Genomic DNA, 21,858 nt, shown 5'->3' on the forward strand with positions numbered 1-21,858 from the left:
GCATGGCACTATATGAGGAAGAACAGGAAAATTCTCCTTGCATCCTGGTCAAAATTTCTTCCTTAGCCAGCAGATGGTATGGTCCTTTCTTTCCTGTGGGGGAGCTTGGTTTGCACAAACTCATTACAGCACTTCATACATTACAGCAGTGGTTGGTCATCCTGAGGTAATAAAGAGGAGTTACAAGAGCACAAGCTATTGGAGCAGAATTAAGGCCATTCAGCCTATTCAATCATGGCTGACATGTTTTTCAACCGCATTTTCCTGCCTTCTCCCCGTAACCCTTACCAATCAAGGATCTATTCTCGGTCTTAAATATACTCACTGACTTGGCCTCCAGTGACAGTTCCATAAATCAACTACCCTCTGGCTGAAGAAATTCCTCCTCATCTCAGTTCTGAAGGGTCATCCCTTCACTGAGGCTATGCCCTCAAGTCCTAGTCTCTCTAACTCGTTGAAACATTTTCTTCATGTCCACTTTATCCAGGCCTCCCAGCATTCCATAAATTTCAGTAAGATCCCCCATCATCCTTTTAAACTCTACTGAATACATACCCAGAGTCCTCAACCGCTCCTCATATGACAAGCTCTTCTTCATCCCTGGGATGACTCTTGTAAACCTCCTCTGGAAAGCCCCTCCAAGAACAGCATATCCATCCTTAAATACGGGCCCAAAACTGCTCAAATTATCCAAATGCAGTCAGACCAGAGCCTTCTACAGTCTCAATAGTACATCTCTGCTCTTGTATTCTAGCCCTCTTGAGGCGAATATAAACATTACATTTGTTTTCACAACAGCACTGAACCTACTTTAACCTTAAGAGAATCCTGAACTAGGTCTCCCAAGTCCCTCTGTGCTTCAGAATTCCAAAGCCTTTCCCTATTCATAAAATATATAAGTTACATTAATATATTTAAAAACTTGCATTATCAATCTACAAACTTAATGAGAAGGCATTAAATTTCAATTTTTTGCAGAATATGCTTCATACCTCCATCATCAAACAGCCACCATACATCTATTGTGCCTTTTCCCTGATTCATTTGGAACCGAGTACTAGCTTCCAGTAGGCGTTGATTAAAATCTGCAGCATGACCAGCACTGATTTTAAAGTCTGAATATAAAGAGAGAAGTTATTGTATCCGAAAAGCCAACATAATTAGCTTCCAAGGAACAGTGTAACAATTCAGCAACCTAAACTACTGTCAGATTAGAACAAAGTCTTTAAATGATGCTTATCATACATAAAGTGCTACCCAATTTTGTTAAAGACCAGGACTTCTCTTCATCGATCTATTTCAGCATAGCACCATTCCAACACCTGCTCAGAGGTGATAACATCATCTCTGGACAGATTGATTAGGGAAAAAAAAACACCATCCCAAATCTGAGAGACAGGGTCACATATATTAGGGCTCTCATTGCATCAAGGCTTGTGGTGTTCTATGCACATCTTTTACTTTTAATCTCTTATTCTGTCACCTATTACCTTGCAGTGATACATAGTTTTTGTTTCCATACCATTTCTTAAATACATTTTATACAAAGTCCTCTAGATTCACCTCATCCTGTGATGCTGGGGAATTCCCTGGGTTCGAGCCAAAATACTGAAGCAAAGTTAACGTGCATCAGTATCATGCTTCCAGCAAAATACATCAGTTGTTTGCAATTATTAAAAGCACAGGCACACTTCCATGAATCTTGAGTTTTAACTTAACCGATGTAAAGGCATCAGGAGATATGAAATAAAAAAGTTTAAAAACTTAAAATCTGAGCAAGCACTATTAAATGCACACATCTATGGAGTTTTAGTCTGCTGGCAGGCAGAGCACTTTAGTCATAACGAGGCAGCAACCATTTTAGGAAGACAGAAACAGGAGTAAGTCATTTAGTCTCTTCAACCTGTTCTATGATTCAATGCAATCGTGACTGATCTGAGGCCTTTCGCACACACCCCTTAATATTTTGACTTTACAAAAATTTATCTCAGATTTAAAATTAACAACTGATCCAGCATCCATTGTCATTTGTGGAATATATCTAAACATCGACTGCCCTTTATGTGTAGAAATGTTTCCTAACATCTCTCCTGAACAGTCTAGTCCCAACTCTCAGTCTATATCCCCTAGTTCTAGAATCAGTTGAAACAGGGTAAAGATAAACTGTCTTTTTGTGTTAATATCTTGAAGGCTTCAATCAGATCACCCCATAATCTTCTAAATTCTAGAATTTCTGGTCTACAATGCTGCCTATGTCATCAGCAAATTTGGATAGATGACGATGTTATATATTATCCAAGTTATTAATAATGTGAATAATTGAGGCCCTAACACAGATCCTTGTGAAACCACAATTGGTTTCAAATTAAAACCAAAACAGGACTTCAGTGCAGCTGGTGGGCCTTTGGCATGGAAATTGCTCATTATGGCTCTACAAAAACAGGTATTAAAAACTTTTAGTGGTCTCAACATGGGAATAGGCAGGTTAAAGAGAAGAGTTGTCCCTTTTTATTTAGAGCAAAGTCTCTTTTGAAAGGTTTGTTTGGAACACTTGAGAATTGTCGCTTTGAGAAAAAACATCAAGACACATTTAATGTGGTCTTTTGACCCAAAAAGGTTGCTCCAATATTCACTTTGTGCAGAAATGACAATTGAGCAGGCAAAATGAGACTTCCTGTTATGTTCAAGAGAACAGCCTTCTCTAAGAGTGCTTAGATTTTCATGCAATCTAGGTACCAGTGTAAGTGAGGAACTAGAAGATTATTACTATTAGTAAATATTACCAGAGAAATTCATGGAAGTTAAAATTAGATAAACCTTGGGACCTCTGTATAATCTATACCCCAGGGTGTTGAAAGTAGTGGCTGTAGAGATGATAGATACATTGTGGTCATCTTTAAGGATTCTATATGATTCTGGAGTGGCTCCTCTAGACTGGAAGGCGGTAAATATAATCCTATTTAAGAAAGGAGGGATAGAGTAAATGGGGGAACTACATATGTTACCCTTACATCAAGCCAACAGAAAACTATTAGAACATGTAATAAAGAATACGATCATAGTACTTTTAGAAACTAATGATAGGATTCAGCAGAATCAAAAAGGATTTATGGAAGGGATATCATATTTGACAAACCTGTTGGGAATTTTGAGGATAGAACTAGCACAATAGAGAAGGGTGACCTGATGGATGTAGTATATTTAGACAGTCAGAAGGCTTTCAATAAGGTCTCACACAAGAGGTTAGTAAACAAAATTATAGTTTATGCGATTGGGGCAGGGGGTGGGGGTGGAATCATTCAGGCATGGATTGACAATACGTTAACAGACAGAAAGAAAAAGAGCATAGGGATAAATGGGTCATGTTCAGGTCTTTAGGTTTGACGAGTGAGGTACCTCAAGGTCTGTACTTGGACCCCAGCTTTTTGGATATGGGATTAGAAGTAATATTTCCAAGTTTGTATACAACACAAAACTAGGTGGGAGTGGGAATTGTGAGAAGCATGCAAAGGTGCCTTATTTTGACCTGGGGAGGCTAAGCAAGTGCGCAAAAATATGTCACATGGAATATAATGTGGATAAATGCAAGGTTATTACTTTCATAACATGAACAGTCATTATTTAGTGGCGAGAGCCATGGAGGTATTGGAGTAATAAGATGTCATACTGCAATTGTATAAATCATTGATGTAAGAACACAGAGTATAATAGCCCACTGTGGTCTCCTTACTGGAAAAAAGATGTAGTTACCATAGGAGGGAGTGCAAAGATGATTCACCAAACTGAGGATATGTCTAATATTCCTTGTGACATTTATGGGTCTACTGACTCCAATTTTCGAACATTATCTTAGCTCTCCCTTAATCTCCACCCATTCACTTCGCCACCTGTTCTAAGCACCTATATATTAGTTTTGCAGCACTTCAAAAGAGAGAGAACAGAAAAGCCCCCTAGATTAAAAAAAATGTTCCAAATCTACACTAGTCCCTTTTTCCAGAACTTGGCCTATAGCCTTGAATGTTATGACATTTCAAGTGCTCATCCGAGTACGTTTTACAAAGATTGAGGTTTCCCACCTTTACTGCCCTCCTAGGCAGTGCATTTCAAATTCCCACCAACCTTCTCTAAACCTCCTAGGTTTCACCTTAAAATTATACCCCCTTGTTACGGGCCCTCAAAAGTTATTAAGTATATGATGCGGTTGGGGGATGAACAAAAGATAGAAGGTGTTACATTCTTCTTTTTGCTCTTCAACAGTTGTCATTTACTAATGGCTGAGGTAAGGAATCACAGGATGTCAGTATGGCAGTGGTTAATATTAATTTGCTTAAAACAAGAAAACAGCCTATTAACTACCACCACCATACCACATCTCCTTCCATGAAACATTCTTTATAATTTACAGGACATGAATGTTGCTGGTGAGGTCAAAATTTATTGACATTCCTAATTACCTTTCAGAAGTTACCTTTTTGAACAGCTGCAAGTCCACGAGGAGAGGTATTCAGAAAAGGAATTCCAGGATTTTGACCCAGCTACAATAAGGGATTGGCGACAGTTCCTTGTGAGGATGTGTGGCTTGGAGGGGAACTTGCAGATGATGGTGTCCCATTGGATCTGCTGCTCTTGCCCTTTGTTGAGGTCACAGATTTGTAGAGTGCTGTCAAAGGTATTTTGTGGAGCTGCTGCAATGCATCTTGTAAATGGTACAGAGTGTTATGGTGAAGTGAGTAAATGATGAAGGTGGTGGATGGGTGCCAATCTAATGGAATGCTTTGTCCTGCACGGTGTTGAGCCTGGAGAATTTTATCACAGCTGCACTCGGCCCAGGAAATGCATAATATTCTGTTACACTCTTGACTTATGCATTCTTAACGAACAGGCTTTGGGGAATTACTGCCAAATTTCAAGCGTGTGATTTGCTTTTGCCAAAGTTTCTGGTCAATGGTATCCCAGGATGTTGATCATGGGAGATTCAGCAATGGTAATGCCATGAATGTCAATGGAGTTAGTTAAATGCTTCTCAGTGACCACGTATCAGCCCAAACGACAACACCTTTCAGTCGCGAACCATTTCAACTCCTCCTCCCACTTTGTGAGCGATGTGTCCATCCTGGGTCTCCTCCAGTGCCACAATGATGCCACCCGGAAACTGGAGCAGCACCTCATATTCCGCCTTGGGAGCCTACAACCCAATGGTCTCAATGGGGACTTTACTAGTTTCAAAATCTCCCACCCCCAGCCTCATCCCATGACCAACCCTCCCTCTCATCCCCGCCTCATTGACCTGACACATCTTCTGACACCTGCCTATCTTCTCTCCCACCTATCCGCTCCTCCCACCTCACTGACCAATCCCCACCACTGCCTACCTGCATTTACCTACCACCATCCCACCTACCTTCCCCAGCCCCAACCCTCCTCTCTCTATTTATTTCAGAGCTCACTTCCCCCTCCCCCATTTCTGAAGAAGGGTCCCGACCTGAAACATCAACTTTCCTGCTCCCCTGATGCTGCCTAGCCTGCTGTATTCTTCCAGCTCCACACTGTTATCTCTGACACCAGCATCAGCAGTTCTTACTACCTCTTTGCTAGTTGATTGATTTTAAAATCAATAAAGAACCATATACACTGCCAATGACAAGATAACAAATTCAATTATGTCTGGCAATTAAACTAAGTACATCTTCTGCCCTCCCAGCAAAGGCAAATAACATGATCAAAATGCAGACTTACAATATTCCATTACTCCAAGATGATTCCTTTATACCCCATACCCCCTACCCAGCGCCCCCCACCCCAGTAATTACATATAGCTTTACAACACTCCAGTGAGTGGATTTAGAATGTTTCATTATATCAAAGACACTATATAAGAAACAAGTTATTGTTTTCTGCTTACAACAGTTGGACATGTAGCTGATCTCTCGTATCTGAGTGCACCTAGATTTGTGATTTAGTGGGACTCCAATGGTGCATAGTACTATACCAAGAACTTCAAAGTTAAAGGCCAGGTAACTCAGAGATGTCAAGTATTTTGAACTTACACATACAGATGGATCTGCTCACTTAACTACAAATCAGTTAGCCAAATTTCCAAACTTAGCGCTCCTTGCAAAGTTCAATAGTAGGCTTATTGCATCAGAATGAGCAGTGTATCGGACCTTAAAACATATTTCCTCAACAATGTCAAGTGTAAACGATAACTTCTGGCCCAATACGCACAAGCAGACCTAAGTTTACCATGTTGGAAGTACATCACCAGACTTTAACACCTTAGATGATAAAACACGTGCCAATATCTGGGATATGTGATCATTATCTACGCAGACAAGATGCTTCATGAGTGACTCAGTGAATCATATGTGGCAAGCAAGAAGGAAGTTCTCATCCCAGCCGCAACCTTCCAGGGTCCAAGTTACTGATGCCACATTTAAAAGTCAGGTGGACATTGCATCACTCGCTGCAAGCCAGAAATTTTGTCAGGAGTCTGTGTTGGTTGCTTTCAAATGGCGAAGTGTCTGCAAAGCAGAAGCTGGCATCCAGTTTCAGTGAGATAACAAAGTGTAGAGCTGGATGAACACAGCAGGCAAAGCAGCATCAGAGGAGCAGGAAAGCTGATGTTTTGGGCCTAGACCCTTCTTCAGAAATGGGGGAGGGGAAGGGGATTCTGAAATAAATAGGGAGAGAGGGGGAGGCGGATAGAAGATGGATAAAGGAGAAGATAGGTGGAGAGGAGACAGACAGGTCAAAGAGGCAGGGGTGGAGCCAGTAAAGGTGAGTGTAGGTGGGGAGTTAGGGAGGGGGATAGGTCAGTCCAGGGAGGACGGACAGGTCAAGGGGGCGGGATGAGGCTAGGTAGGAGATGGGGGTGGGGCTTGAGGTGGGAGGCAGAACAGGTTAGGGAGGCGGGAACAAGCTGAACTGGTTTTGGGATGCGGTTGCGGGGGGAGGGGAGATTTTGAAGCTTGTGAAGTTCACATTGATATCATTTGGCTGCAGGGTTCCCAAGCGAAATATGAGGTGCTGTTCCTGCAACCTTCGGGTGGCATCGTTGTGGCACTGCAGGAGGCCCAGGATGGACATGTCATCTAAGGAGTGGGAGGGGGAGTTGAAATGGTTCGCGACTGGGAGGTGCAGTTTGTTACAAACCGAGCGTAGGTGTTCCGCAAAGCGGTCCCCAAGCTTCCGCTTGGTTTCCCCGATGTAGAGGAAGCCACATCTGGAACAGCAGATACAGTACACCACATTAGCAGATGTGCAGGTGAACATCTGCTTGATGTGGAAGGTCTTCTTGGGGCCTGGGATGGGGGTGAGGTGTAGCACTTCCTGCAGTTGCAGGGAAAAGTGCCAGGTGGGGTGGGGCTGGAGGGGAATGTGGAGCAGACAAGGGAGTCACGGAGAGAGTGGTCCCTCCGGAAAGCAGATAAGGGTGGGGAGGGAAAAATGTCTTTGGTGGTGGGGTCGGATTGCAGATGGCGGAAGTGTCGGAGGATGATGGGTTGGATCCGGAGGTTGGTGGGGTGGTACGTGAGGACAAGGGGGATTCTGTTTTGGTTGTTATTGCAGGGAGGGGGGTGTGAGGGATGAGTTGCGGGAAATGTGGGAAACACGGTCAAGGGTGTTCTCGACCACTTTTTTTTTGGTGGGGTGGGGGGAGAAAAAAGAATTGCGGTCCTTGAAAAACGAGGACATCTGAGATGTTCGGGAGTGGAATGCCGCATCCTGGGAGCAGATGCGGCAGAGGCGAAGGAATTGGGAATAGGGGATGGCATTTTTGCAGGAAGGTGGGTGGGAGGAGGTGTATTCTAGGTAGCTGTGGGAGTCGGTAGGCTTGAAATGGATATCGGTTTCCAGGTGGTTGCCAGAGATGGAGACAGAGAGGTCCAGGAAGGAGAGAGAGGTATCGGAGGTGGTCCAGGTGAACTTAAGGTTGGGGTGGAAGGTGCTGGTGAAGTGGATGAACTGTTGATGAATAGCTCCTCGTGGGAGCATGAGGCAGTGCCGATACAGTCATCGATGTAACAGAGGAAGAGGTGGGGTTTAGGGCCAGTGTAGCTTTGGAAGAGGAATTGTTCCACGTAACCTACAAAGAGGCAGGCATAACTTGGGCCCATGCGGGTACCCATGGCCACCCCCTTTTGTCTGTAGGAAGTGGGAGGAATTGAAAGAGAAGTTGTTAAGGGTGAGGATGAGTTCGGCTAAGCGGATGAGGGTGTCAGTGGAGGGGGACTGGTGGGGCCTGCGGGACAGGAAGAAGCGGAGGGCCTTTAGGCCATCTCCATGGGGAATGCAATTTTATAGGGACTGGACGTCCACGGTAGAGAGCAGGTATTGGGGACTGGGGAATCGGAAGTTTTGGAGGAGGTGGAGGGCGTGGGTGGTGTCACGGACATAGGTGAGGAGTTGCCGGACCAAGGGGGAGAAATTGGAGTCGAGATAAGTAGAGATAAGTTCGGTGGGGCAGGAGCAGGCAGAGACAATGGGTCGACCAGGGCAGTCAGGTTTGTGGATTTTGGGAAGGAGATAGAAACGGACGGTGTGGGGTTGGGGAACGATGAGGTTGGAGGCTGTGGGTGGGAAGTCACCTGAAGTGATGAGGTTGTGGATGGTCTGGGAGATGATGTTTTGGTGGTCGGGGTTGGGGTCATGATCAAGGGGGCGGTAGGAGGAGGTCTTAGAGAGCTGGCGTCTGGCCTTGGCAACATAGAGGTCAGTGCGCCATACTACAGCTGCGCCTCCCTTGTCTGCAGGTTTTTATGGGGAGGTTGGGATTGGAGTGGAGGGCTGCATGTTCTGTGGGGGAGAGGTTGGAGGGGGTGAGAGGGGTGGAGAGGTTGAGGCGATTGATGTCTCGACGGCAGTTGGAGATGAAGAGGTCGAGGGAGGGTAGGAGGTCTTGCGGTGGTGCCTCCTCTGGAGCTGCTAGCTGTGGAGGTGGTGGGCGGAGCCACGTCGGGAGTGGGCCGTGCAGCGTCAGCGGTGGGCGGAGCGGAGTTGGTCGGTAAGTCCCGATGTTGGCGGCAGCAGCAGCACCCTCGATGTCTGTGGTGTTGGCCTCGGAAACGGAGGCAGCGGCATCAGCAGCGGTGTCGATGGCTTTTGCTGGACCGGTGAACACAGCAGACACCATTGACACCGCTGCTCGACGGCAGTTGGAGATGAAGAGGTCGAGTGAGGGTAGTAGGTCTTGGGATGGTGTGCTGGAGGCGGGAGAAGGGGTCAGTAGAGGGAGGGTTAGGCTCACGATGCCTCCGCCGCCGTTTCCGAGGCCAACACCACAGACATCGAGGACGCTGCTGCCAACATCCAGGACTTACCGACCAATGTCGCTCCGCCCACCACCTCCACAGCTAGCAGCTCCAGAGGAGACAGTAGCATCCAGCCCTGCCGGGTCTTCACCATCCCCCCAGACCTCCCCCTTACTAAGGACAAACGGTCAGTCCTCAGTAAAGGGCTCACCTTTATCCCCCTCCACCCTAACGTCAATGAATATCGCTCACGCTTGGACATTGAACAGTTCTTCCGCCACCTGCGCGCTTACTTCTTTAATCGTGAGCCTAACCCTCCCTCTACTGACCCCTTCTCCCGCCTCCAGCACACCATCCCAAGACCTACTACCCTCACTCGACCTCTTCATCTCCAACTGCCGTCGAGACATCAATCACCTCAACCTCTCCACCCCTCTCACCCACTCCAACCTCTCCCCCACAGAACATGCAGCCCTCCGCTCCAATGCCAACCTCACCATAAAAACCCACGGACAAGGGAGGCGCAGCTGTAGTATGGCGCACTGACCTCTACGTCGCCAAGGCCAGACGCCAGCTCTCTGACACCTCCTCCTACCGCCCCTTGATCATGACCTTACCCCCGACCACCAAAACATCATCTCCCAGACCATCCACAACCTCATCACTTCAGGTGACTTCCCACCCACAGCCTCCAACCTCATCGTTCCCCAACCCCACACCGCCTGTTTCTATCTCCTTCCCAAAATCCACAAACCTGACTGCCCTGGTCGACCCATTGTCTCTGCCTGCTCCTGCCCCACCGAACTTATCTCTACTTATCTCGACTCCAATTTCTCCCCCTTGGTCCGGCAACTCCTCACCTATGTCCGCGACACCACCCACGCCCTCCACCTCCTCCAAAACTTCCGACTCCCCGGTCCCCAATACCTCATCTTTACCATGGACGTCTAGTCCCTTTACACTTACATTCCCCATGCAGATGGCCTAAAGGCCCTCTGCTTCTTCCTGTCCCGCAGGCCCCACCAGTCCCCCTCCACTGACACCCTCATCCACTTAGCCGAACTCGTCCTCACCCTTAACAACTTCTCTTTCAATTCCTCCCACTTTCTACAGACAAAAAGGGCCCAAGCTATGCCTGCCTCTTTGTAGGTTACGTGGAACAATCCCTCTTCCAAAGCCACACTGGCCCTAAACCCCACCTCTTCCTCTGTTACATCGATGACTGTATCGGCGCCGCCTCGTGCTCCCACGAGGAGCTCGAACAGTTCATCCACTTCACCAACACCTTCCAACCCAACCTTAAGTTCACCTGGACCATCTCCAATACCTCTCTCTCCTTTCTGGACCTCTCTGTCTCCATCTCTGGCAACCACCTGGAAACCGATATCCATTTCAAGCCTACCGACTCCCACAGCTACCTAGATAGAATACACCTCCTCCCACCCACCTTCCTGCAAAAATGCCATCCCCTATTCCCAATTCCTTCGCCTCTGCCGCATCTGCTGCCAGGATGCAGCATTCCACTCCCGAACATCTCAGATGTCCTCGTTTTTCAAGGACCGCAACTCCCACCACCTCCCCCCACAGCGGTCGAGAACACCCTTGACCGTGTCTCCCACATTTCCCGCAACTCATCTCTCACACCCCCCTCCCCGCAATAACAACCAAAAAAGAATCCTCCTCCATCCTCACGTACCACCCCACCAACCTCCGGATCCAATGCATCATCCTCTGGCACTTCCGCCATCTGCAATCCGACCCCACCACCATAGACATTTTTCCTTCCCCACTCTTGTCTGCTTTCCGGAGGGACCACTCTCTCCGTGACTCCCTTGTCTGCTCCACATTCCCCTCCAGCCCCATCACACCCAGCACTTTTCCCTGCAACCGCAGGAAGTGCTTCATCTGCCCCTCTCACCTCCATCCCAGGCCCCAAGAAGACCTTCCACATCAAGCAGATGTTCACCTGCACATCTGCTAATGTGGTATACTGTATCTGCTGTTCCAGATGTGGCGTCCTCTACATCAGGGAAACCAAGCGGAGGCTTGGGGACCGCTTTGCGGAACACCTACGCTCGGTTCGCAACAAACAACTGCACCTCCCAGTCGCGAACCATTTCAACTCCCCCTCGCACTCCTTAGACGACATGTCCATCCTGGGCCTCCTGCAGTGCCACAACAATGCCACCGTAAGGTTGCAGGAACAGCACTTCATATTTCACTTGGGAACCCTGCAGCCAAATGGTATCAATGTGGACTTCACAAGCTTCAGAATCTCCCCTCCCCCAACCGCATCCCAAAGCCAGCCCAACTTGTCTCCGCCTCCCTAACCTGTTGTTCCTCCCACCTCAAGCCCCACCCCCGTCTCCTACCTACTAGCCTCATCCCGCTCCCTTGACTTGTCCGTCCTCCCTGGACTGACCTATCTCCTCCCTAACTCCCCACCTACATTCACCTTTACTGGCTCCACCCCCGCCTCTTTGACCTGTCTGTTTCCTCTCCACCTATCTTCTCCTTTATCCGTCTTCTATCCACCTCCCCCTCTCTCCCTATTTATTTCAGAATCCCCTACCACTCCCCCATTTCTGAAGAAGGGTCTAGGCCTGAAACGTCAGCTTTCCTGCTCCTCTGATGCTGCTTTGCCTGCTGTGTTCATCCAGCTCTACACCTTGTTATCTCGGATTCTCCTGCATCTGCAGTTCCTACTATCTCTGATCCAGTTTTACTGATACTGCTTTGCGACTGCTGCTGGATGGGACAGACTGTTCCTGCAAAATGGTTGCATGATTATATACAAGATGCTCACTATCACACTTTAATGCCATTTCATCAAGCCTATCTGCCCTGAAACAAGACAGTACAATTCAATGCCAGTAATGCTCACAAACAGCACTTCAAGCATTTCTGGAATAATGAATGATCCACTGTGATCCACCATTTTCTCTCTGCTACTCAAAGTGTCAGTCAGTTTAACTCCATCACTGCACAGACATGTCACAAAAGCTCATAGCCTGCAAGCCTTAGCATCACACAGATGATGTGTACACTAAGGCTCGTAACCATATCATGTTCTCAAATCACTAACCCTTCCGGAGTACTGCACTTCCTACTCATTTACTGGGGATGACCTCATTATCTTATATGGTTAAGCCTGCCCACAAAATGTTCCTGTACCATTCCCACCACAGTCAAGACTGGCAGAGGGGTTTCAGACAAAGATTCTCAACCACTTTTAGAAAGCTGGCCAAGGAAGACTGGGACCATCTTGGAACGACAAAGAGGTTTGAATGGACAAGAAACCCTCAAAGTACATTTGCTCTCATACCCTATGAAAGTAAAACATACAGATACAGTAAATCTGAAATTAAAGAAGTGCCATAAAAACTGAGTAAGTCTGGCAGCAGCTGTAGAGACAGAAACAGAGTTAGCATCAAATCCAGCATGACAGTTCTTTCAAATTCTCATCTCCTCTTGTACGTACACAGAAGCAAATTCACTGGACTGCATAAGTTACTCTGCAGCTTCAACTATTTTTTCCCTCTTCTATTCTGCAGGCACTGATGGGACCAACATAAGGCTCAATGCAAGAGTCCACAACCTGAGCTTTTGAGGAACCCAGCACTACCTCACTTCACATTCTCCAGCTGCACAGAAACAGGTCACCTCAGATGGATACATTAGCTGCAGTAAGCTTGGGTGGTGACTAACACTTGGGGGACTGCAGGAGAGCAGGTACCTCCAGAGCCCCATGCAGAAACCATGAATCTGTATTCAGCCATAAGCTTATGGACAGACACAGCGTGTGCAAGCGCGCGCGAGAGACAGTGCGTGGCCGGGGTCGAGAGGGACATGCACAGCATGTGGGAGAGAGCGAGAGACAGTATGAGACAATTCAGGTAGATCTGAGCAAAAATGGAGTGGTCTGCCAATGTTCTGCTGGCTTTGGGGGATGTGAGAACTGGACAGTCTCCTGGAAGAGTTGAAGAGTGACTTGGAGAGAGATTCAGGTCTAGAAGCACACAGTGGCTTCTGGATAAGCATTTGGGCTTGTACGCCAGTGGTGGGTGTTCAGCATCATGGCAAGACATCAGGGGACAAGGCATCTTGAGCTCATTCCAGGTGATGCTTCTCCTCAAGGGGACAAAATTGTACCAACAGGCACCCACAGGTAGGAGAAATGACAGACAGATACCACACCAGCTTCTTATCAGGATACACCAGAAGTGCCATGCACCTCCAACTCTTCTCTATCAGTGAATTAATGCCTGCAGCAGCTCACCTTGGAGGGCAAGAATATAGCTGTGCAGGAGACTCTCAGCATGCCAAGACCCTCTAGTTTCAGGGGCCCTACGAGATGTTTACCAAAGACTTCACAGTCACCAGGATGTACAAGTTAGCAGGCTCTATCCACCACAGCTGCAAAAGTCTGAGGGCACACTGGTGGCGTAGATGTTCTTTGCCCATAATGTGCAGTTCTGCAAATAAATATTCACTTCTATTGCTCCATTGTCTGTTGTAGTCTTATTCTTCCAATAGATGAGAAGGTTCTCCAAAGTGAAAGATGTGAAATGACAGGATACACAGTGTTTCAGTGGCCACATCTTGAAATTCTTCAATAATCAAACAGGATGACTTCAGATCACTTCCTGTCAGGGAACCACATATCTAGAAACTGGAAATTGGAATAAAAAGGTGTTACAGATTACCTCAAGGACACCAAGAGTAACAATAAGGCTTAGAGGTCAAACCAAAGGCAGGAATGCCAAATTGGGGGATCCCAAAAAAAGCACTTTTATTGGAACAGAACCTGAGAATGAGGGAGGGTCAGTCTTAGGTCTGGGGTCCTCGGTCTCATTTAAAATGAGCAAGGGTCAAAACACATTTCAATTTATTGTAAAAGTTAAGCTGAATGGAAGAAACAGATTCAAAATTTTCATAGCCCATTTTCAAGAAAGAACGGGCACGGAGGATGCTCAGGTATTACAACAGTACAGTGAAAGCTCACTGTATTCTGAACCACTGCAACGGTAGGGAGGGAGTAAGGCACATAAAGCGGTCTCAGGTGGTGTCCAATCTACTCATCAAGAAGAGGAATTCTTAACATGACATGTTTTTGACGCACAGGCCATTTTAGCACAACAATCCAGGAGTGTGGGGTCTCAGAAGTGTCAAGCTGCTTTGGCCTTAACATTTTCCAGAGCAAAGTTTGCACGTGGAAATTAGCCTTCACAGGGGTAAGGAGATCAGAGCCTCCAGTGAATGGAAAAGTCAACATATTATTGTACAAGTAATTAAAAAGCGAATTCTTAAGGAATGGTCATACATCAAGTGGAAAGCTGACATCCAAATTAAACAGGAGCAGAAAATGTATCACCACAGCTTCGTCACCCTGGAAATGGGTTGTTTCAAGGTTGCCTCTGGGCTCTCTGACTCAATGGAATATCACCCCATTTCATTGCTTTGACCAGTATCCATCTCTGAATCCTCCTCCTCAGCTCCCTCTTGCATCTAATCCTCAGCCAACAGTGGCCAAGCGCATCATAATAATGCAGGGTATGCTATCTGGAGTATATTGCAAGCCATATGCTTGATCAGTCTGGGTATTGGGACCTCATCTTCAGAAAGTCTACGATCCAACGTACAATGGCCCTGGCGGAAAAATAGTGTTGAACCTCTTTTCAGTAGCTGTCTGCAGATTTCTTAGATGTGTCATCAGCCAGGTACAGGAGGAATATCCCTGGTTGCCCAGCATCCATCCAACAGGATCGCTGAAGTTGGCACCTGACAGCATGTTCGGGTATATGGATCATGGCGACTCCCTGGATATCCAGTGCAGACCTGCTTTATTGGCTATTGTGAACACAAATTACTTGAAAATTAAGGGAGCGAAACCCTTTTCTGTTGGTAAAAACTGTTGGTTCATGAACATGCTCTAAATGCAATCGATTGCACACTAAACTTGCAGGAAATCAATTTGCAAAGACAGCAAAGACATCCCAGATAGGCTTATGAGTTCTGAAGTCCATAGAGATCTCAGTAGCTCCCTGAAATGAATGCAATGTTAACAGCGGCCCTGAATTTCAAGACGACTGGGATGAGTTTGCCCCAGGGTCAGAGTTATACACCATGGAAACAAACCCCTTGTTCCAACTTGTCCATGCCAATCAGATACCCTAAATTAATCTAGGCCCATTTGCCAACATTTGGCCCATATCCTTCTAAACCCTTCATATTCACATACCCATCCACATGCTGTTTAAACGGTGTCATTGTACCAGCCTCCACCACTTCATTGCATACACCACCACTCTCTGCATGAAAAAGTTGCCCATTAGGTTCCTTTCAAATCTTTCCTGTCTCACCTTAAACCTACGCTCTCCAGTTTTGGATTGCCCCACCCAGGAAAAAACCTCATCTATTTACCTTATCCATGCCCCTCATGATTTTATAAAAACTTCTATAAAGTCACAGCTCAGACTCCAACACTCCAGGGAAAATAATCCATTCAGCCTCTCCCTATAGCTCAAACCCTTCAACCCTGGCAACATTCCTGTAAATTTTTTTTTTTAAACTCTTTCAAGTTTCATAACATCCTTCCCATAGCAGGGAGATCAGAATTCCACAGTATTCCAACAGTGCCCTGACTAATGCCCTGTACAGCAGCAATATGACCTCCCTACTCCTGTACTCAATGCACTGACCAATAAAGGCAAGCGTACAAAATGCCTTCTTAACTAGCCTATCTACCTGCGATTCCATTTTCAAGGAACTATGAATATGCACTCCAATGTCTCTTTGTTCAGCAACACTCCCTAGAGCCCTACCATTAAGTGAATAAGTCCTGCCCTGGTTTGCCTTTCCAAAATGCAGCACCTCGCATTTATCCAAATTAAACACCATCTGCCACTCCTCAGTCCATTGGCCCACCTGATCAAGGTCCCGTTGTACTCTGAAGTAACCTCCTTCGTTGTCCACTACACCTCCAACTTGGAGTCATCTGCAAACTTACTAACCATACCTCCTATGTTCACATCCGAATCATTTATATAAATGACAAAAAGCAGCGGACCCAGTCTTCCAGCACCTCAGCTGTGACTATCGATGATACAATTATCTCAGCAAGGGGCCCAGCAATCACTTCCCCAGCTTCACAGAGCTTCAAGGTACACCTGATCAGGTCCTGGAGATTTATCCGCCTTTATGCGTTTTAATATGTTTGGCACCACTTCCTCTGTAATATGGACATTTTTCAAGAGGTTGCTATTTCCCCACATTCTCTATCTTCCATATCCTACTCCATCATAAACACTTTATCCCAGCATCCTTCCCCAAGGGACTTCAGGTTTATAGCCCCAAAGAGGTTAGTCTCACCTGGTCAAGGTCCCAGCCAGCATGTACTCCACGTGTTTCTGCATTGCTTTGTGGTTCAAGACAAAAGTTCTTGCATTCAACATCAAACAGATTGGAAGCATCTACTACTGCTGCATTACTTTCTATCATTACAATATCTCTTCCCATGCACAATAGTAATCCTGACTTCACATAAAGTGGCTGAAGAAAGTGTCAATGCAGCCTCGGCATGAAGCAGCTGCCAGGAGGTCCCTTACCAACACTGCCAGCTCTTCCCCCTCCAAAACCTACAACAGTACAGCTCTGCTAGCACTCTCGGTCATCGTGTGAGAGAGATTATGGCAGATGCAATGTGATGGGAATGCAATCCAATAACTGCATGCCATTACCAAAGGCAAAGATGAGGTTTTAAGTGAATGCGCCTTTAACGATGAACTCTTGATGACTCATGAAGATCACAAGATGCAAATGAGGTCCTAACATATTCATTTAGTACAAAGAGATCTATTAAATTAAATTAAATTAAAATTAAATCAAAGAGTAACAACAAGAAGAGGAGCTCACAGATGGCTAAATTCTATGTACCTGATGCCCTTATTCTTCCAGGTGGCAGTGATTGTGGGTTTGGAAGGTATTGCCTAGGGAGCCTTAATGAATTTCTACAAGTTGTTACCTTCGTGTAGATAGCACTATATACAGTAGTCAAGAGGTGGTCTCACCAGTGCCTTGTTTAACTGAAGCATAATTTCTATTTTTTTTATTTGAAAATCTACACAATAATTTGTTACATTGTTAGTTTTCCTAATTAATGTACTTTAAGCAAGTACATCAAGTAACGAGGAAAACTAACAGAATGTAAGAAATTGTGCAGAGTTTTGAATATAAAAGTGGCCTTTTGTGATCCATACACCAGGACACCTAAATCTCTCTCAGTTCTACAACCTCTCACCATTAAATATGCTTTTAATTCTGTCCAAAATGGACAGTTTCACATTTTCCCACATTATGATTTATTTGCCAGATCTCTGTCCACTACGTAACCTCTCTATCTTTCTATAGCCTACTTTGAAACTTATTTTCTTACCTTTGTCATCAGAAAAATTGGCAACCATACTTGCTGTCCATTCTTAAGTCATTTATACAAATTGTAAACTGCTGAGGTCCTGGCATTGATCCATGGCACACCACTTGTTATATCTTGCTAACCTGAAAAACAGCTATTTAAGTATACTTTCTGCTTTCTGTTAGCCAACCAATCTTCCATCCACATCCATATGCTACCTTCAATATCACAAACTTTTAATTTTCATATTATACAGCATTTTAATCAACCCTATCCATTCTGGAAATCTAAGTACAACCACCAGTCTCCTTTATCCACAGCGCCTGTCACTTTCTCAAAAGTCCAACAGATTACCATACATCCAGAAAACCAGGTTGACTCTGCCTAATTACCTTGAAACTTATCCAACTACCAACATTTTTCCCTCATTTCCCAATTTGTCTCTCCCTCCTTTTAAGTAAAGGAGTTACATTGTCTGATTTCCAACCTAAACCTTGCACAGATCAGTACATCAACTATCTTATTAACCATTCTTTCAAGACTCTACGAAGGCAATCATGACCAGGCATGTGGGGACAGAAAGGACTGCAGATGCCAGAAGCTAGATTCAAAAACTGTGGAGCTGGAAATGAACAGTAGGCTAGACAGCATCTGAGGAGCAGGAAAGTCAATGTTTCAGGTCAGAACCCTTCTTCAGGGCTGGAGATGAGGAGGGAAACCCAGAAATCACTGGAGGGAGGGGGATGGGGCAGAGGGGAGGCGAGGTGAGATGGAGATAGGGGGTTGTTGTGGTTGGTCAGTGGGAAGAGTGGAGTGGGTAGGTGAGTCAAAAGATAGACAGGTGGGGAGAGGAGAGATTTTAAAGCTGGACAAGTCAATATTCAGGTCATTGGGCTGTAAGCTCCCAAGGTGAAATATGAGGTGTTGTTCCTCCAGTTTGCATTTGGTCTCACTCTAACAACGGAGGCGGCCAAGGACAGACACATTAGCTAGGGAGTGGGAGGGGGAGTTAAAGTGGATGGCAACCAGAAGGTCGGGCTGGTTGGTGCATGCAGACCGGAGATGCTCCACAAACTGGTCTTGGTCTGTGTTTGGTCTCCCTGATAGAGACCACATCGGGAGCAACGGATACAGTATATGAGGTTAGGTGAAGTGCAGGTGAATCTCTGATTCGGAAGGATTGTTTGGGGCCTTGGTCAGAGGTGATAGGGGAGGTGTAGGGGCAGGTGTTGCGCTTCCTGTGGTTGCAAGGAAAGATAACGGAGTGGTGGGGGAGTTGGTGGGGAGAGAAGTGTGGAGCTGACAAGGAAGTCACAGGAGTGAATGGTCCCTGTGGAAAGCAGACGGGGGGGGGGGGGGGGGGGGGGGGGAGGAAATATATTTTTGGTAGTGGGGTCCGATTGGAGGTGGCAGAAATGTCGCAGGATGATGCATTGTATTCAGAGGCTTGTGGAGTGATATGTGAGGACCAAGGGGACTCTATCCTTATTGTTTGTTGGTGGGGGGGAAGAGGATTGGAGGGCAGAATGCAGGAAATGGGGGAGATGTGGACAAGGGCATCCTTAATAACAGAGGAGGGGAAACTATGGTCCCTGAAGTAGGAAGATATCTGGGAAGTCCTAGAGTAGAATGCCTCATCTTGGGAGCAGATGCATTGGGAGTATGGGACAGCATTTTTCCAGGAGGTGTAGTCAAGATAGTTGTGGAAGTCAGGTTTGAAATAGATCTCAGTGGTGAGTTAGTTGCCAGAGATGGAGACAGAGAGGTCCAGGAAGAGGAAGGAGGTGTCAAAAATGGTCCAGGCTAATTTGAGGGTGTAGTGGAAGATGTTGGCAAAGTTGATGAACTGTTTAAGCTCCTCGTTAAAGAGGTGAGGGATGGTGCCGGTATAGTTGTTGAAGAGGGACTGTTGCATGGTTCCCACAAAGAGGCAGGCATAGCTCAGGATCATGCGGGTGCCCGTAGCCACCCCTTTGGTTTGTAGGAGGTGGGAAGAATCAAAAGGAAAAGTTGTTGAGGGTGAGGACCAGTTCCGCTAAGCAAATGAGTGTGTCAGTGGAGGAGGACTGGGTGGGCCTATAGGAGAGGAAGAAACAGGAGGCTTTTAGGTCATCCTCATGGGGGTTGCAGGTGTATAGAGTCTGAAGGTCCATTGTGAAGATGAGGTGTTGGGGATGGGGAATTGAAAGTTTTGGAAAAGGCACTTGTAAACTCACAGCTCCAACAACTTACTCATGTGGGTGATTGTAAATTACAGAGTTTCCTCCCTCCATTCCTGATTTATAGCTGCTTCTTGGATGTTACAAGCACAATAGTAATATATAATGAAGACTGATGCAAAATATTTATTTAATTCATCTGCCTTGATTTTCCATTATCAATTCTTCAAGTTTTTCACAGAATTAACGCCCACTTTGTAAATCTTTAAAAATATTTCTCAATATTCTTATCATGTTTTTATATTTGATAACTTTCTCTCATACCCTAATCTTCCACTCCCTATTAGTTTAAGTCATTCTTTTCATTTTTTATATTCTGTCCAATTTTCTGGCCTGCACAATTACAATTTTTACTTTGAATTTTATACTGTCTTTCTAGTTAACCATGGATGGTAAACTTCTCTGGGAATCTTTCTTAATTTTTAGAATGCATCTATTCCGAGTATGCGGAAATACATCTTCAAATATCTGCCATTGCAACTATTGACTTATCCCTTAATTTGCTTATTCATTTAAGCCAGCTCTGCTGTCATGCTCTAATGACTCTCCTTAAGTTTAAAGATCTCAGACCTGCCCCACTCTCCCTCAAACTATATGCAAAATTCAATCATATTAGTTTGCTGCTACTTCAGGGTACCTTCAACAAGAGATCATTTCTCAATCTTGTTTATTTTCACACCACCAGGTTTGGTGATAGCCTGTTTTCTGGTTGGCTCTAGATCACAATGCTTAAGAAATTACGCCAAAAATATTCTATGAACTCCACAGTAAGGCTACCTTTGTTTGACTTTTCCAGTCTATGTAGACTGAAATCCCCGACGTTTTGAAGTACCTTTCTGAAAGCTCCCATTATCTCATTTTTTACACTCCATCCTACCATGTAGTTAGTTAGGGGGCTTTTACAACACTCCCACGTGACTTCCTACCTTTACAAGTTTCTCATCTCTCCCCAAACCGTTTCCATATTCCGGTTTCCCAAATCTAGACCAACCCTATCTATTACACTAAAACCATATTTAAGAGAGCCACTCTTCCACAGTTCCCTAGCTTCCTGTGCTTCCAATATATCCTGTATCCTTCAATATTCAAGTGCCAATCAATGTCACCCTACTGCCAGGTCTCTGATGGCTACCAGGATCATATTCATTTTTGTGTTCCCAGTTCAACTATATTGTTTAGAATGCCAAATCCATTCACACTCAATCTTTAGCTTTATGCTTTGTAGTCATTACCCTTATCTATCAATTGATTCTTCGATTTGTGTACACTACTGCTCCCTGTCATAGTCTGTTAATCTTCTCCCATATCCTCTCTTTTGTCTGTCTCTAATTTACTGCTTTTTCCCAAATTTGATCCCTTGCCCAAATACATCACATTCTCACTGTTGCAGTTGAAAATTGCGGTTAGGTAGATTGGCCATGCTAAATTGCCCGTAGTGTTCAGGGAGGTAGAGGGTGTATATTAGGTGGGTCATAGGGGGATGGATCTGGGTGGGATGCTCTGAGGTTTGGTGTGGACTTGTTGGGCCGAAGGGCCTGTTCCCACACTGTAGGGATTCTAATTCTAATTCTAATTCTAATTCACACAGTCACAAATGGCTGGGGTGCCTTGCAGGTTCAGGCTTTGTTTTGCATTCACACATTCTATCAAAACTAACTTGTAACTGCATGCCTGATAAGAATTTACAATCAATCTATAGCAAATTAAAAATCATACACCTGCATGCATTTTTATAATGACTACAACCACATTCAGAAATTAAACTATGTAAACTTGGCACTGCTGTCCTTAGATTTGGAACCACCCAGCTTCTCAGACTGTGCTGCAGAGAAAATCTGGCCCAGATTTCACTATGCTAATCTCTGAAATGGCGTAAGGTGGCCAGCAACTTGGAAGTGAACTACAGAATTCCCAAAATTGCAGTGGATTATTCATCAGCCGATCACAGCATTTGTTCTTTTTAACACATTGATGA

The 21,858-nt window shown here is 45.5% G+C and overlaps 1 protein-coding gene across 7 annotated transcripts in view; it reads right to left on the reverse strand.

Moving 5' to 3' along the window:
* slc12a1 (solute carrier family 12 member 1) overlaps positions 1–21,858 on the reverse strand; it is a 124,411-nt gene that overhangs the window by 10,494 nt on the left and 92,059 nt on the right. For 6 of the 7 annotated variants that reach the window (XM_048617150.1, XM_048617147.1, XM_048617151.1 and 3 more), the window contains one exon: positions 993–1,115. The exons of the other annotated variant lie outside the window; for it this stretch is intronic. In XM_048617150.1, the coding sequence (XP_048473107.1) occupies positions 993–1,115 (123 nt within the window). The remainder of the gene's footprint in view (positions 1–992; positions 1,116–21,858) is intronic. 7 annotated transcript variants of the gene reach the window in all.

The sequence above is a fragment of the Rhincodon typus genome, chromosome 36 (assembly GCF_021869965.1).
Source record: "Rhincodon typus isolate 14 chromosome 36, sRhiTyp1.1, whole genome shotgun sequence".
Lineage (NCBI taxonomy): Eukaryota > Metazoa > Chordata > Chondrichthyes > Orectolobiformes > Rhincodontidae > Rhincodon > Rhincodon typus.